The sequence below is a fragment of the Ursus americanus genome, chromosome 11 (assembly GCF_024610735.1).
Source record: "Ursus americanus isolate L20-20 chromosome 11, mUrsAme1.1.p, whole genome shotgun sequence".
Classification (NCBI taxonomy): domain Eukaryota; kingdom Metazoa; phylum Chordata; class Mammalia; order Carnivora; family Ursidae; genus Ursus; species Ursus americanus.
The window spans coordinates 26,414,921-26,430,866 of record NC_142137.1 but is presented as its reverse complement, the minus strand read 5'-3'; the positions used below and the strand labels follow the sequence as shown (position 1 = coordinate 26,430,866).

Here is a 15,946-nt window from a genome sequence, read left to right as displayed (position 1 = left end):
TATCAGATAGGTGGTTTGCAAATATTTCTCCCATTCTGTAAGTTGCCTTTTCATTTTATTGTTTCCTTTGTTGAGCAGAAGCTTTTTAATTTGATGTAGTCCCACTTATTTATTTTTGCTTTTGTTGCCTATGCTTTTCATGTTATATCAAAAAAATCATCACCAAGATCAATGTCAAGGAGCTTTTCCCACTTTCCTCCAAGAGTTTTACAGTTTCCAGTGTTACATTTAGTCTCGAATCCACTTCAAGACTTCACTGTGAGAGGTGAAAATAGGGGTCCAGTGGCACTCTTCTGCACGTAGAACTACCACATCACCCTCCCAGTCCTGGGTACATACTCAAAACCAGTATCTCAAAGAGATTATCTACACTCTCATGTCTATTGCAGCATTACTCACAACAGCCAAGCTATGGAAACAATCGAAGTGTCCAGTGGATGGATAAATGGATTAAAAAATGTGAAAGACACACACAGAGGAATATTATTCAGATACTAAAAAAAGAAAATCCTGCCATTTGCAACAACATGGATGAACCTGGAGAATATTATGCTAAGTAAAATAACCAGATGGGAAAAGACGCATACTGTACCATCTCACTTATATGTGGAATCTAAAAAGTAAAGTGTCGAACTCATAGAAAGGTGTTTACCAAGGGGTGGGAAACGGATAGATGTTGGTCAAACGGTACAAATTTTCAGTTAGCAGATGAATAAATTCTGAAGGTCTAATGTACAGCATGGTGCCTATAGATAATAATAATGTATACTTGGAATTTGCTAGGAGAGTAGATAAGTGTTTTTACCACATGCAAAAGAAGGTAACTATGTGAGGTGATAGATATGTTAATTAACTTAATTTGAGTAATCACTTCACAATGTACACAAATGTTAAATCATGTTATACACTTTAAATATATACAATTTCCTTATTAGTTACATCTCAGTAAAACTGGGGCAGGGGGCGGGGGGTGGGGGGAGGATAAGAAACCTAGGTTGTTAAACAGATTTTCACTCAACAAAGAAAGATCAGAATGTTCCCAAATTGCCATTTTTCAACACTTAGAATACTTATTTGAGTACTCTGTGTATTTCTAGTTCTACTCCTTTTTTTTTTTTTATGGTTATCAATATTATCCTCTAACAGTAAGTTAGGTACACAGAGCAACCCCTCAAAAAACAGGCTGATTACTATGATTGTGATCTCAACCTGTCATTAGCTTCAGGGCATCAGAGTGGGATTTCTGTGAAGGGTGTGGGAGGAAATTGAGGATTAATAAGGAATGCGGGAAGCTCGAATTAGTGTTCATTAGCGGCTAGGGAGAAACAGAACTTGGGAAATAATGAGGCCCAAGAGAGAGGATCCTAAAGCAGGCAAAAATATTGGGAGCTGTGTGAAGATTTTGGTTATTAGATATCCCTGGAAAAAAACAAAGAGATGTTCTCTGTAACTGATATGCTTCACCGTGAGACATAAAAAAGCCCCAGCCAGCTTTCATTCTGGCACCCAGAAAGAAATACAAACCTTTTCTGGCAGAGTTTTGAACATAACCAGCACTTCAGAAGGATGGGGTAGGAACCATAAATTGAGGAAGACTTTCCCATCAGCAGACAGCAAACACCGTGGCCGGGGCTGAAAACTCCTGCGGCATTATAAGAAAGTTTGGGTCAGCACAGCATTTCTCTTTAAAAAAGAGGCGGCCCCGATGTGAACTATTTATACCACCGCCCTGCAGCCACAGCCCCAAGGCCAGGCTGTGGTGACCCAGGAGCGTGTCCAGGCCTGGGCCAGCACGCTCACAGGTGGCCCGGGTTATAAATAACTGCGGAGAGGAGCAGGGAGGCTGCTTTTAGCCTCAGCGGTGTTGGAGGAAGGGTGGGCTGGGAGGGCGGGAAAGGTGTGGTAGGAAAGCCAAGAGAAGACAGGAATGAGGTGGCTGGCACCATCCTCGGTGTTACGTATTTTTCTCACTGAATTCTTATGTCTCTAGAATGTACCTGTTCTGTTGTTTTACAGATGAGGAAATTGAGGCCCTATGAGAGCTCGCCTGCCCGGCTCCTAAGAGATGAAGTTGAGATTTAAATGCACATCTGTCTATATTCCTTCCTACCTTACCATGTTTTTCGCCAGGTTCTCCAGACTCTGGCCCTCTTTTCCTTCCTTCTCCTCTCTGCCCTCCCTTCCTCCAAATACCGTATTATTTCTTAGGCAGCGGTGTAGCTGTCTCTTTGGTGCAGGTTTATATACAAACACATAATCCGTGTGTGTGTGTGTGTGTGTGTGTGTGTGTGTGGTTTAAGAATTCACACAAGCCCAGGTACCTACCACCTGGCCTGAGAAATAGAATGTCACTAGCTTCTTTGTATTTTTTGTTTTTGTTTTAAGATTTTTTTATTTATTTGACAGAGAGAGAGAGAGAGAGAGCTTGCACAAGTGAGCACAAGTAGGGGGAGCGGCAGGCAGAGGGAGAGGGAGAAGCAGGCTCCCCGCTGAGCAGGGACCCCGATGTGGGGCTTGATCCCAGGACCCTGAGATCATGACCTGAGCCAAAGGCAGACGCTTAACTGACTGAGCCACCCAGGCGCCCCTCACCAGCTCCTTTGAAGCCTGATGCACACCACCCTGGTGGCCCTCGGAGACACTACCATCCTGAATTTTACATTCATCACTGTTTAGTGTTTCTTTGTAGTTTTACCACAAATGGACAAACCATTAAAAGATCATTTTGTTGGGTTTTGCCTGTTTTTGACCTTCACACCAATGGGAGCTCATGACCTTTCTAGTATCCCTACTGGGGGAAGGTGGCATCTTGACCTGGTTTCTATGTCATCTCGGGAATGAAGTGGCCCACTGTAACAGAGGGTGGGGTGAGGGGGCTACTTTCCATTTGAATGGATTTGATGCCTTTAAGTCTAATTGTGTTCATCTGGTGTGGAAATGGTGCTATGTGCAGTTAACAGGTGTGGATTCTGGCATCAGAGGACCCCATTTTGAGACCAATTTCCATCACCCACAGCTGTGTGGCCTTAGACGCACTACCATCTGAGTCTTTTCATACATAAAATGGGGATAATTATTCCTAACTCACAGAATTGATGTAAGGAATAATTTTTAAAAAGAGTACCAAGCATGTGAAAAGTATTTTATAAATTGTGAGGTGCTAAACAAAGTTTGTTATTAGAATGCTAAGGTGAAGGTATCTAGCAAAGTGGCCAAAGGTGGGTGGGGGGCAAGGGACACCTGTGGCCCAGTAGAGAGACATTGTAGGAGTCCTTGGGGTTATTCGTGAACAAGTGGGAACCTGAACACACTAATGAAAGGATGTCCTAGAACTGAGGGTTATAGGGCAAGGCCAGAGACTAGTGCCACCTTAGGCCCATCTTGGTTATGCTAGACAAGGCAGGCCTCACAGACAGACAGACAGACAGTGAAAGGAGGTGTGCAGTGGTTGCGGAGCCCTCACCCTCACATCAACCGAGCCCAGGGAAGCTGGGGTCCACCTCAGCCCTCCACTCTGCTCTTCCCACTCTGCCCCTATTCCTGGACAGTTGGGTTCACTCTTCTGGCTGCAAATACCATCCGTTCACTGGTGACCCCTGAATCCACCTGTGCATGTCCAGTCCCCTCTGCAGCTCCAGACTTCCAACTTGCTTCCTCTTGGCTGGCTGGGTTTCAAAGCATCTCAGTCAAACAAAGCAAGAACTGAACTCCTTACCCTCTTCCACCCCAATCCTGTGCCTCCTCCTGTGTTAAAAGAGGACAACCCCCAGTCCCAGAAACCAGGGAGTCATATTTAGAGCCTCCCTTGTCCTTTACTCTTCAGGTCCTACTCATCCCACTGTTCTCTCTTACTTGTACTTGGTTTTCACGCCCACTTCCATTGACTGTAGCTAGGACTTTTGGTGGGAGGTTCTCACCTTCTGGGGGGCACTTTGGAAATCATAGGGCTGTTTTTTGACTCTTGTTATTGTTTCTGGGTCTCTGGGAGAGATTCAGATGACCCATTCCTCTTATTAAAGTAAAATGTAATTCATTTTAACTGAGGGCTGAATGTTTTCAATATCAAACATTTCGAGTATGAGACTTTTTTTAAATCATTAAAACTCTACGTGAAGTGAATCATTGGCCTTAAAGCTACCTTTCAAGTCTTGGGGTTTTAATCAGGTAATTTGAAGCTCGGGAACAGAGGATGGTGTTAGTTTGGAGAATTTTCTTTATTTCAGCAACCACAAAGTCAGGCTATCCTGTCCTGGAGCAGATCAAAGCCAGTGTAATCCAGTCTTATCTCTATTGTTCAGTTCACAATGTCCAAAGGTACCCCAAAGAAACATCAAATATCAACAACAAAAAGTCACCAGGCCTGCCACTGAGCGCACAACGTTGCAGGCCAAGGAGCTGGCAGCAGCTGCGTGGCTGAACCAGTCTTTGGCCTTGGAGAAGCACATACATCCCTGGGCCCTCTACCAAGTGTTATTCTTTATTTCTCATTCATTCCTTCCTTCTGTTTCCACCCTGCCTGCAGCAAGCAGCCATCTGCTGAGGAAGGACAGAGAGAGTAGCAGAAAGCTCTGGGTGCAAACTGCAGGAGTATAGCCTGGTTCTCAGCCCCATGAGGAGGATTCCTTCCCCTCCTTGTGGATGGCCCATCAGCTCCCTAGCCTGTCAGTTCCTTGACCTGCTCAACATCATCCTCCTTCACCTGCCTTCCCCTTCAGCCATCCACTCTGGGGCCACATTCCAGACCTTATCATTACCTGGGACCACATCACCTCCAAAGACTTAAACTCAACATCCCGCTTTCCCATCTTTTTCTATCCCAACCTTTTATTCCAGTTTTCTCACTCATTCACTCCCAGTAAACCACCTTTATCCCCACAAAATATACTCTTTGACATCGTCCAGCCCTCTGGTCTCCCCCTTCCATCCATCAGTTCCATTCTGACCTCTGTCCTTTCCCTGCCCAGACTGGGCTTGCAGTCAAGCATAGGAACTACTCTCTCACCAGAACCTTCCAGTCTCTGCTTCCTTGTATTCACTACTCACCTACCTAGCAAAACTCCGACTCTGGATCCCTCCAGCTATTATGCTCTCTGCTTCTAGTTGCATGTTGCTGAGCACAGCTGGAGGAAATCACACCACTAATTGTATTGATGCAACAACAAGTAAATGGTTTCCAGCCTGAGCTGTGTCACCCCGGGACAACACTTATTCTTTCCTTTGATCAGCTTTCATGCCCATTTCCTTTTCTAATAATTCCAAGACTTCTTTCAGCCTCATACCAAATTCCTGCCAGCAGATGATGACACGGTCTGTTATTTCACAATTGAATTAAAGGCCACTGGCTGAAACTCCCCCTGCTTCCTGTGGGCCCTTTCCTCCACCCCCATCCTTCCCCTCAATCAAAGTCAAAGGCAGAGGTACACACCTAGGATATGAAATGAAGATGGCCACTGCCCTCAAGGTTCTTACATTTCTGAGGCAGCTAGGCGTGAAGCATGATTTATGATAGAAGCATGGTGGAATGGAAGTATAGTTGGCCCTTGAACAATACAGCGGTTAAGGGGTTTTGACCTACCTCGATGTCGAAAATCTGTGCATAACTTTTGACTGCTCAAAAACTTAAGTACTGGATACATCAATAGTCAATAAACACACATTTTGTATGTTATATATATTATATACTCAATTCTTGTAATAAAGCTAGAGAAAAGAAAATGTTGTTAAGAAAATCATAAGGAAAACACATTTACAGTACTCTACTGTATTTATAAAAAACAAATCCACGTATAAATGGACCTGCACATTCAAAGCCATGTTGTTCAAGGGTCAACCGTATATGAAAGTGCAGCAAACATCCAGAATAGGAAGCATCTGAGACCTGTTGGGAGGTTCTTGGAAGAAATTCACAGCAGAGGCTTCTGAGTTGTGATTATCTCCCTCTCTACATTTCTTCCTCTTTATGGCACTGCCATTTTTTCCCATTTAAAGAAATTATGGTAAAATATATGTAACATAAAATTTATCATTGTAACCATTTTCAAGTGTTTTAAGTGCCACTGAACTCAGTGGCACTAGGTATATTCACACTGTTGTGCAACTGTCATCACCATCATCTCCAGAACTTTTTTCCATCTTCCAAAATGGAAACTCTGTACCAATTAAACAATAATTGCACTGCCACCTTTATTTACCCAAGCCAGAGACTCTGGGTGACACCCCAGCTTCCTCCTTTTCATTTGGCCTCCCATTGAATCCAGCACCTGGCCAACTGATTTCACCTCCTAAACATTTCCTGTCTGTACAGTTTCAGTAGCTTCCTAAATGAGAACCCCAATAATCATCTTCCTCCCCCTTTTCCTGCTGTTGAAGGACAAATGCCAGACTTCTGGATCTTGCCCATCATTCTGTACATTCTACTTCCCATTGCTCAACCTCACATACCATGGGTAGGAGGCACTCGAGTCCACATGCTGTCTCACATCTCTGTGTCATTGAACATGCAGGTCTCCTAGCTTGAACTGAAGTTCTTTTCCTGGTCTACCTGAAACACTAACCATCCTTTAAGTCCCAAGTTAAGCATCCCCTTTTCCCTGCAGCCTGCCTTGCTCCCCATCCCCACCTCCCCAATCCTTTAAATAATACCGAACATTTCCTGGTGGGTGTTTTTATTATACTATTATACTTTATTCTTTATCACAATATACTGTAATTACCTATTTTCCCAGGGTGTCTGGGTAGCCCAGTTGGTTAAACATCTGCCTTCGGCTCAGGTCATGATCTCAGGGTCCTGAGATCGAGCCCCACATCAGGGTCCCTGGTCAGCAGAGAATCTGCTTCTCCCTCTGCCCTTCCCCCAACTCAAATAAATAAATAAATAAAATCTTTTTAAAAAATTACCTATTTCCCCTTGCCTGAAGGTCAAGTACCATGTCTATCCATTGCTGTACAGCACTTGGCACCAAGGTTGCGTGTACTTCTGTTCAGGTTGTGCCCTTAGGCAGCCAGCAATGGCAGAGATCCAGCCTATGTTTTACTTGCCAAGCTCTGCACCCTGGCATGGGGCTACACCTGCCTAGAGGAAGGGGTGCCTTCTTTTAATGTGCATAAAACACCATATGGGATCATGGTGGCTCTATCTGTCACACAGTAAGGGTCTGGATAATGTTAGTATCCTCTCTCCCTTCTTCACTCCTCCATCAGCTGACACCACTACTTTTGGAATGTGGCCAAGCATCATCCCAGTCTCCAGATTCTAGTCTCCTCTGGAACCATGAAAAGCAAGGAGGCCTCAAGGGGCGTCCTTCTTGGGAAGAGAACGCCCCTTGGCTCCTCTTCTATAGAGACTTTGGTTTGAGGATAAGGTGGTCTTTGTTAAAACTAAACACAGTACATTATAGCCTCTAAAGGATTAAATAGGATCTTAGAATTTTAAACCTACAGAACTCAAAGGGCTCTTCTGGTCAAGGGAAGGCATACACAAACAGGCAGGCCACCTTGCCCCTGTCCTTGGCCATGACAGACATTCCTAATCAATTACAACACGCTCATAAGCTTGGGATGTCTCAGAATCCTCTGCAGAGCATTAACTGTTAGAATTGACATTTAAAGGAAAACTTATTTTTTATCTTCGACATAACCCAACTCCATATTTAAAGAGTGAGGTGAATGAGGACCCTCTCCTCCATGACCCCCATTATTCCACAGTTCTGTCCCTTCATCTCTAGTTAAAATTGTCCTCGGGTGATTCCCACCTATCATTTCATGAACACTCTTAAATGGCCCCTTTCCAAGGAAGTCTTTCCTCAGCAGTTCCATTCCTTGAAATCAAACTCTAGACACCCTAGTACTAAAAATATTTGCATGTTTAATTTCAGAGAGCTACTTCAATGTCCTCACTCATCAGATGAAGAGTCGAGGTTCGGAGACTGAAGAGAAGTGATTTGCCTGAGACCTCAGGGAAACTTATAACTGAGCCAGGTAAAGTCCAGATATTCTAACTCCACGGCCATGACTCACTCCACTCTATGTCCTTGTGGCTGATGTTCATTTTTATTAATACTCAGTACATGGAATCACAGACTTCAGAGTTAAAAATAATCTTATACAATATTTTTTTAAACTTCCACATCAGAGAGAAGTTCCTTTCTCTATTGCTCCATTCTCTGTGGTGTATTAAAAGGGACATGTTGAAGTCTAGAGAGTTTAGGAAGTAAGAGGTATAGTTGAAAAATACTGAATCTTTATCAGTCACTGCTCATCCACTGTCTATGACTTGGGCTCTGGGTGGGCACTTGGTTTGCTCACACTTTTATTGACCAAAGTCCTGCCGTGAAATTATCACACACTAACTGACCACATGATTTAGGTCTCTAGGCTCATCGCCCTTAAATGATGGTTTCCTTTGATCTTAAGGAAACACACAGTCATCTACAATAAACAATACAGGAATAGAGCAAGACCCGCAAGTTAGAGACATTTTTTTTCTTTTTCTTTTTCTTTCTACTTCCTGACCTCCTTATTTGGGTGCTTCAAATAAAACAGATCAGAAACAAAAACAGACTTCCTGAATACGTTTTATCCTAAATACAAATGTAGTGAACATGTGGTTAGACTTCTGGAAACTATTCTAAAAATTTGATCACAAATATAGATTGGGCTTATAAATGGTTGACTTGGCTACTGGGTAGATGAGATAATGAAACTAAGAAGTCTTAGAGGACTATCCTGTGATGTTTCACAGGAGAGAAAGATACGCTTCAGCCTCATTGGGCAACAGGTATATAGTCAAACCCTCCAGCAAAATAGTCAGTCTACGGAGGTATATTTGCCCCACCCTTCCTTCAAATGCATTCTTCCATTGGGTAAATCCAGAAGTTTACGGAAGTGAATGCACTGGCTGAGCTCATGAGACCGACACTGGTATCCACAAACTGGGCACCTATAAAAGTATCAAGGTAGGACTGGTCACTATTTTGGTAGCCAGCTATCAGTTAGTTAAGGGCTTACAAACTCAAGTTTTTTTCATTCTCCAGGATTCTCTAGCCTGTTCTATCATCTCCATTTTTTTTAGTGAGCTGTCAACTTACCTGTCACCTCCTCTTTGAATTTCTCCCTGAGGCCCTGGGCCACAGTTAAACATTCCCTCTTTTGTGTCCTCACAGAACGTTTCACATAACTCTAGCAGGTTATCTTTACAAATCTTTGAAGTTACTTTTTTGTTTACAGAGCTTTCCCTTACTGGACTGAATTTACAGCCAGAGTCAATGGCTTATTTACCTTTGTAACTCCAGCATATACCAAAGTGCCTGGGATTAAGTAAGCACTAAATAAATGCCAGTTGAATAATGCATGAATGAATAAATGAGTGAATGAGTGGTCTGATACAAATGGTCTTTCAATTCGCTTTCACCTATTTGTTCTATGATCATATTTATTAAGTATTACTATTACTCAACACTAAGCTCTGTACTGTAAGGGGAAGAGGAAAGAGGAAAGGAAGCTTACCCTGCAGGATGTTTTTTCTCCCCCTAGGAGACTGCAGAAGTGTGTAACACTCCTCTCTTTCTTTCTTTCTTTCTTTCTTTCTTTCTTTCTTTCTTTCTTTCTTTCTTTCTTTCCTTTCTTTCTTCCTTCCTTCCTTCCTTTCTTTCTTTCTTTCTTTCTTTCTTTCTTTCTTTCTTTCTTTCTTTCTTTCTTTCTTTCTTTCGGAAATGTGGTCCTTGACTGCACAGGTATGCTGACTCCTCCAACTAGCTGAGTGAACTATCCAGGCAGGTTGAGGTAAGAACATTTGGGAAACTGGATATGGCATGATAAGGGAGTATGGAAGCAGATCTGCTCTTATCCCTTAATATCACTCTACATGTATTTTTTTTTCTCTGCCAGAGAAATACAGAAGGACAGATTTATCCAAGGCACTGGTGCATCAATGTTGTGTGTGTGTGTGTGTGTGTGTGTGTGTGTGTGTGTGTGTTTCTTATTTCTTCTGCTCCACTGAGTAAAATATTTGAAGTCGGGACAGCTCAAGATCAAGTTTACTTATTTGTTTGCTTATTTTAGATGCTGGCTTATGTAAAAGGGTGTGACTGATGGAAATCTCTGGGCTCTCCAGGGGAAAACAAAACTGCATAGATTGAAAAAGCAGAGAAATGGCCCATAAACAAAGAACCTCTTCTGGGTTAAAATACAAAGATACTGTTATTCTTAGAGTGTTAGCTCTTTCTTTTGCCCTTCTGAACCAGAAGATCAAGGTCAAATGTGGCAAAGAAAGCAAGGTTCCCATGCCAAGTTTAACATGCCTCCTCCCTCTTCCCTGAGAAGGGTAGGGTATGGAGGGGGAGTAAAAAGGTCTAAAGGAAATTACACACCTGGGGTCAGCCTTGAGGCCCTCCTTGGAGTCTCTCAACCCTTTCTTTTCTTGTGGTTGCCCCACCATGAAAAAGGTGTCCCTTATGGTAGGGAAATCTTCCAGCAGGGCTCTCAGGCTATTGCAGTATGCCATAATCTGACCCCGAAGAGCATAGTGAGACATACGGCAGTTGAACCTGAAAAGTCAGAAGAGATGATGTCCACAAAGTGAATCAAAGTTATTCCATCTTTTCCAGAAGGATCTACTTCCCTAAAAGATCTTTCAAAGATAATAGAGGGCCTCATCAAGAAGAAAGTTCTATCTGGGTCAGGTTGCTATTGCCTGAAGGCAGAGGCATGAACCTCTTCAAAGCACCTCCCATCCTTCACTTCTGATACTCTTCTATGTGTCAGAGGATAGTTTGGTTTGGTTTTATCCAAGAGAATTGTGTTTATTTAAAAACAAACCACCTAGAGATCTGAAGGGGCACCTGCACCCCAATGTTTATAGCAGCAATGTCCACAATAGCCAAACTATGGAAAGAGCCCGATGTCCATTAAGAGATGAATAGATGAAGATGTGGTATATATATACAATGGAATATGACCCAGCCATAAAAAAAAAAAAAAAAAGAAAGAAAGAAAGAAAGAAAGAAAGAAAGAGAGAAAGAAAGAAATCTTGCCATTTGCAATAACATGGATGGAGCTAGAGGGTATTATGCTAAGTGAAATAATCAATCAGAGAAAGGCAATTTTCATATGATCTCACTGATATGTGGAATTTAAGAAACAAAAAAGAGGATTATAGGGGAAGGGAGGGAAAAATAAAACAAGATGAAATCAGAGAGGGAGACAAACCATAAGAGACTTTTAAAAAAAAAGATTTTATTTATTTATTTATTTCAGAGAGAGAGTGAGAGAGAGAGAGATGAGAGAGCACACAGAGGGAGAAGTAGGCTCCCAACTGAGCAGGGAACCCGAAGTGGGGCTCTATCCTAGGACCCTGGGATCATGACCTGAACCGAAGGCAGACACTTAACCAACTGAGCCACCCAGGCACTCCCTATAAAAGACTCTTAATCATAGGAACCAAACTGAGGATTGCTGGAGGGGAGGATTGCTGGGGGATGGGGTAATAGGGTGATGGACATTAAGGAGGGCATGTGATGTAATGAGCACTGGGTGTTATATAAGACTAAGGAATCACTGAACTCTACCTCTGAAACTAGTAATATACTATATGTTAATTAATTTAATTTAAATTAAAATACATAAATAAATAAATGTTTGGTAGAAAAAAATAAATAAAAAATTAAGAAAACCACCTGACTCATTGTCTGGATTTCTACATAACACTGCATTTTATTGAATTCAGAGTCAGAGAAATCAGCATATGTTGTTCACATATACCATACTTACTTCTGACAATATTCAACTATAACGTCTCTCTTGACTTTACCGATTTCATCCTGTAATAAAAGAGAATGATAATTCCTCTATTAGATGGTTGGCCATTAAAAACTCTCCATTCTAGTACATGTATACAAACTTAGAGCAAATTTAAAGTAGGAAAAGGCTGCACAGTTGAGAAATTCTTTCTGAAGGCCAACTTGCTGAGAAATACTCCTCCATGGTTCTCTCCCACTCCTGCACACCTTGCTGAGTATGCCAAGAATGGAAGGCCCTGACCACTCTTTACCTAGGCCATTTCTCAGGGTTCTGTTTGCAAAGAACAACCTAGAGGGATGAGGTAATGTCTCCCTCCAGGAAAAATAGCAAGCTTGCCATAAAAAGAGGTAGATTCCTTAAGCTCAGTGTCATTCGACTGGGACAAAAACCCACTGTATACATCTGGGCTCCTCCATGTTGCCCGCCTTGGGACTTGGGAGGCAAAGAGAACTCATACAAACATAAAGGTCATGTCACCTGCTCTGCTGTGAGTCATAAAGTTCTTTTCTCTGATCTAGGAGTCTTGCGTCGTCTAATCTGATAGGCACTGGATAATCCTGAAGTGCAGTTAATGAGCTAAAAAATTTTTCACTAGGTCAATATTTTTTGAATATAGTAGTAAAAAAAGGTAACTGAATATCTCAATTACTTATTATAAGGAGTCCTTTGCCTCCATTGTTGTTCAGCAGTAGTCTAGAAGTCTGACCTCCCTCACATTCCATTTGTAGAACTCGATTAGGGAAACTTAAGTCTTTTCTTTTCAGTCATAGATAGGGAAAAAGCCTAGAGACTGTAAACTTGTGATTTCTTTCCCAAATAACTATGTATTAGTCTAATGAGTTCCTCCTCAAAAAAATTAATGAATAATGAAACATATTCACAAAATTAAGCAATACTTTGAACTGATTAAAGGCTTGAATTTTATATTTTCCAACAGATTAGGCTAGTATAAAACCCTTAAATAGAAACATGTCATTAATATCTGGAAAATCAGATAACATATGAATTCAATAGTAAGAGTCTTTGCTCACCTTGTCTAAACACCCTGAACATCTGTGGGTCACTCAAGAGTGGGCTTATGTTCCAGAGCAGGTGCTGAAACTAGTTCCGTTTAGAAAGTGACAAAACAAAATATGGTCTTGGAAAAAATGTGCATATTTTTAAAACTAGACTGCAATTAGCTTGAATTACTTCCTTTCTATTTCTTATTGAATTCCCTTTTACAGTTCTTTATATTTTCAATAGTCCTATCCAAATAGGCTGAAAGCAACAGATTACAAGTTAAGAATTTTTATTTGCTCAAATGTAAAAGATAATGAGAGCTTTAGGGAGCCCTTCCCACTAAACTCACAAGGCTCTTCATTCTGTTGGCCATGGTTTGTTTCCTGAGGAGGAAGGCGTTCAGCATCATGTCCCGCAGCCCCACCTTTTCTAGTTGAAGAGACACAAAAGCCTCCGGAGCCCTGACAAGTGAACAGAGACATCTGAGCCCAAGGCAGGAAGTTAAGTGGACATATAATAAGAAGACAACACAAGAGCTCCCTGGAGGACAGGAAACCTGGAGCTGAGTACGGGGCATTGCAAAAGGAGAGCAGGTAGCTCTGTCTTCACGGTTCTCAGCTTCTTCAGATGTTTCTGATTATATTCACTGAGGTTGCTGATGTGTCACCATTCTTCTTGGGACCCCCATGTGCCTGGAACATGTATCAGCAGTCCCTCCTCTGTCCCCAACTTCATAGCCTGGCTCAGTGTTTGTACGCCCCAGGTCCCTTTGCGCCCTCCTGGCCTCTACTGCAGGGTTACCTGGACTGAGGTGGCCTCCCAAGGGTCCTCTTGACTAGACGTATTGGGCTTAAATCTTCCACCCACATGTTGGGAATGTGAACTTAGGGTATTCAAACTCTGGCTATATGTCAGATTAATGACATCTTGGGGGAGTAGAGTAGTTTTGCTCTTTTTTCTTTTTCCATTTTAAATTTGCCAGAATTAAATTAAACTATCATTGGAAATACTCAGAATATTTATTATAGAATACAAATATCTCCTTTCTCTGTCATGGTAGAAAGAGATTGGGACATTATAGGACATTCCTGATTTATAGCCATCTCTCTGTAGAGGCTGTAGCTCTCTGATAATGCAGCACCTTATTAACCTAAGCATTGGTAAAACCCTTGTTAGCATAGTGAGGGTAGTTCTGTGCTTTTCAGTTTAAGATAAACATGGAAAATTTGAAGAGGCTCATATTCTTCTTCCTTGTGTTCTATCTGTTGGAGTTTGAAAAATACAGAAAGAGGGAAGATAAAGGGGAGACAAAAAGAAAGGAGAAAAGGGGAGAAGGAAGGAGAAAAGGGGTTGAAATAAGGAACCAATGACTCTCCATAGACTGTATATTGGAAGGAGTTGAGCTTCTCAGTGTTCACACATGGTCTTCATAGAAGGTCTTAAAAATTAAACACATGCTGGTCACTTTGGGGATTTAGGCATCCTTCAACCCCACAATACTATGTTTTTAACTGGCTTAAAAGAGGACACTTTTGTAATTTTAAACAAACCCCTAGGTCAGTACCTTTTGGTAGCCTGGAATCTTTCTGAAGGATGAGTGAGAGTGTCTGGAACTTTTGGAGTTGGGGCTAACAGTAAGTTCTCTATGCCATTCACAATTCTGGAATTTCTTCTTCTGTCTGGACCCATTCCACCATGATTTCTCAGATCTGAACTTATTTCCTAAAATGTTTTAAACCAAAGTGAATTAAGTTTGTTGGATTTGTAAATCCTGTAGTACTGGCTGCAAAATTATCTCACAGCCACAACTGACCCCACACACATGTGAAATGCCTAAGTACCTGGGGTGGGGATGAGTTGGAGTAGAAGAGAGAGGAGAAGGGAAACAGAGGGGAGGAGAGCAGAGAGGAAGAGAGGGAAGGGAAGAGAGATTTTGCACAATGTAGGGGTGAGGCAGTAAGTGTAACTAATTCTAGAACAAAGTGAAGTTGTCTAAATTGCCCTGAAAAAAATTCTCCATTCTACAAGATAGCTAATTGGAATGCTCTGTATAGACTGGCCTCTCAAAAAAATACTGCTGATGGACTTCATGGCTGCAAGGTCTGAAAAACTGACACAGGGTGCCTACTGTGGTTCAGCCTAGGCAAATGGAGGTAGGCTATATATGCTGCCATGAACAATGTAATGATAAAGGGCAGGGAAGTGGGAGGGTGTGGGAGAAAAACTTCCTATGGAATTTTGTTGTGGCAGCCTAAGTAGACGGACACAGGAGCAATAAATGCACACTGCTTCTATCTTTATCACCCTCTCACTCCTTTACTCTGACAACCTTGCTTTCAAGCAAGTCTTGCTTTCAACACCATTAGAACTATTAGAACTGCTCTCTCAGTCAGCAGTGAGCTTTTGAGAATGTCAAATGGCCTCATTCTAATCCCCAATCTTCTGGTTCTTCCCTTTACATTTAACTCTAACAACTTTCAACTTCTTATTCTTTTTTCCTCTTCTTTTAAAAACAATGGCTTTACTGAGATATAACTGCCATTTAATAAACAGCGCATATTTAAAGTGTGCAATTAGATAAGTTTTGGCATATGTATACAACTATGAAATCATTACTGCAATCAGAATAATGACCTTCCCATCCCCATTCTCAAGCAACCACTGTTCTCTGCTTTCTCCGACTATAGATCAGAAAGCATTTCCTAGAATTTTATATAAATGGGAGTCATGCAATATATACTCTTTTTTGTATGGCTTCATCCATATTGTTGTGTATCTCAATAATTCATTTGTTTGTATTCTTGAGTAGTATTCCATTATATGGTTATACCACAATTTGTTTATCTGTTCACTTGGTGAAGGACATTTGGGTTCTTTCCAGGTCTTGGTTATTTTAAATAAAGCTTCTATAAACATCTGAGTATGTTTCTGTATGAACATGTGTTTTCATTTCTCTTGGGTAAATAAATACCAAGGGGCGGAATGGCTGGATTATATGGTAAGTGTATGTTTAACATTTTAAGAAATTGTCAAAATGTCTTCCAAGGTGATTGACCATTTTGTATTCTCTTCAGCAGTGTATGAGAGTTCCAGATCTTCCATATCCCTGCCAACACTCAAAATGGCCAGTCTTTTAAACCTTCCCTCC

At 41.7% G+C, this 15,946-nt stretch overlaps 1 protein-coding gene across 1 annotated transcript in view; it reads right to left on the bottom strand.

Moving 5' to 3' along the window:
* LOC123792892 (uncharacterized) overlaps positions 1-15,946 on the bottom strand; it is a 138,910-nt gene that overhangs the window by 58,697 nt on the left and 64,267 nt on the right. Inside the window, exons 23-27 of the mRNA XM_087865371.1 lie at positions 14,363-14,520; positions 13,148-13,259; positions 11,767-11,816; positions 10,368-10,544; positions 1,525-1,642 (exon numbers count right to left, since the gene is read on the bottom strand). Coding sequence (XP_087721497.1) covers positions 1,525-1,642; positions 10,368-10,544; positions 11,767-11,816; positions 13,148-13,259; positions 14,363-14,520 — 615 coding nt within the window. The remainder of the gene's footprint in view (positions 1-1,524; positions 1,643-10,367; positions 10,545-11,766; positions 11,817-13,147; positions 13,260-14,362; positions 14,521-15,946) is intronic.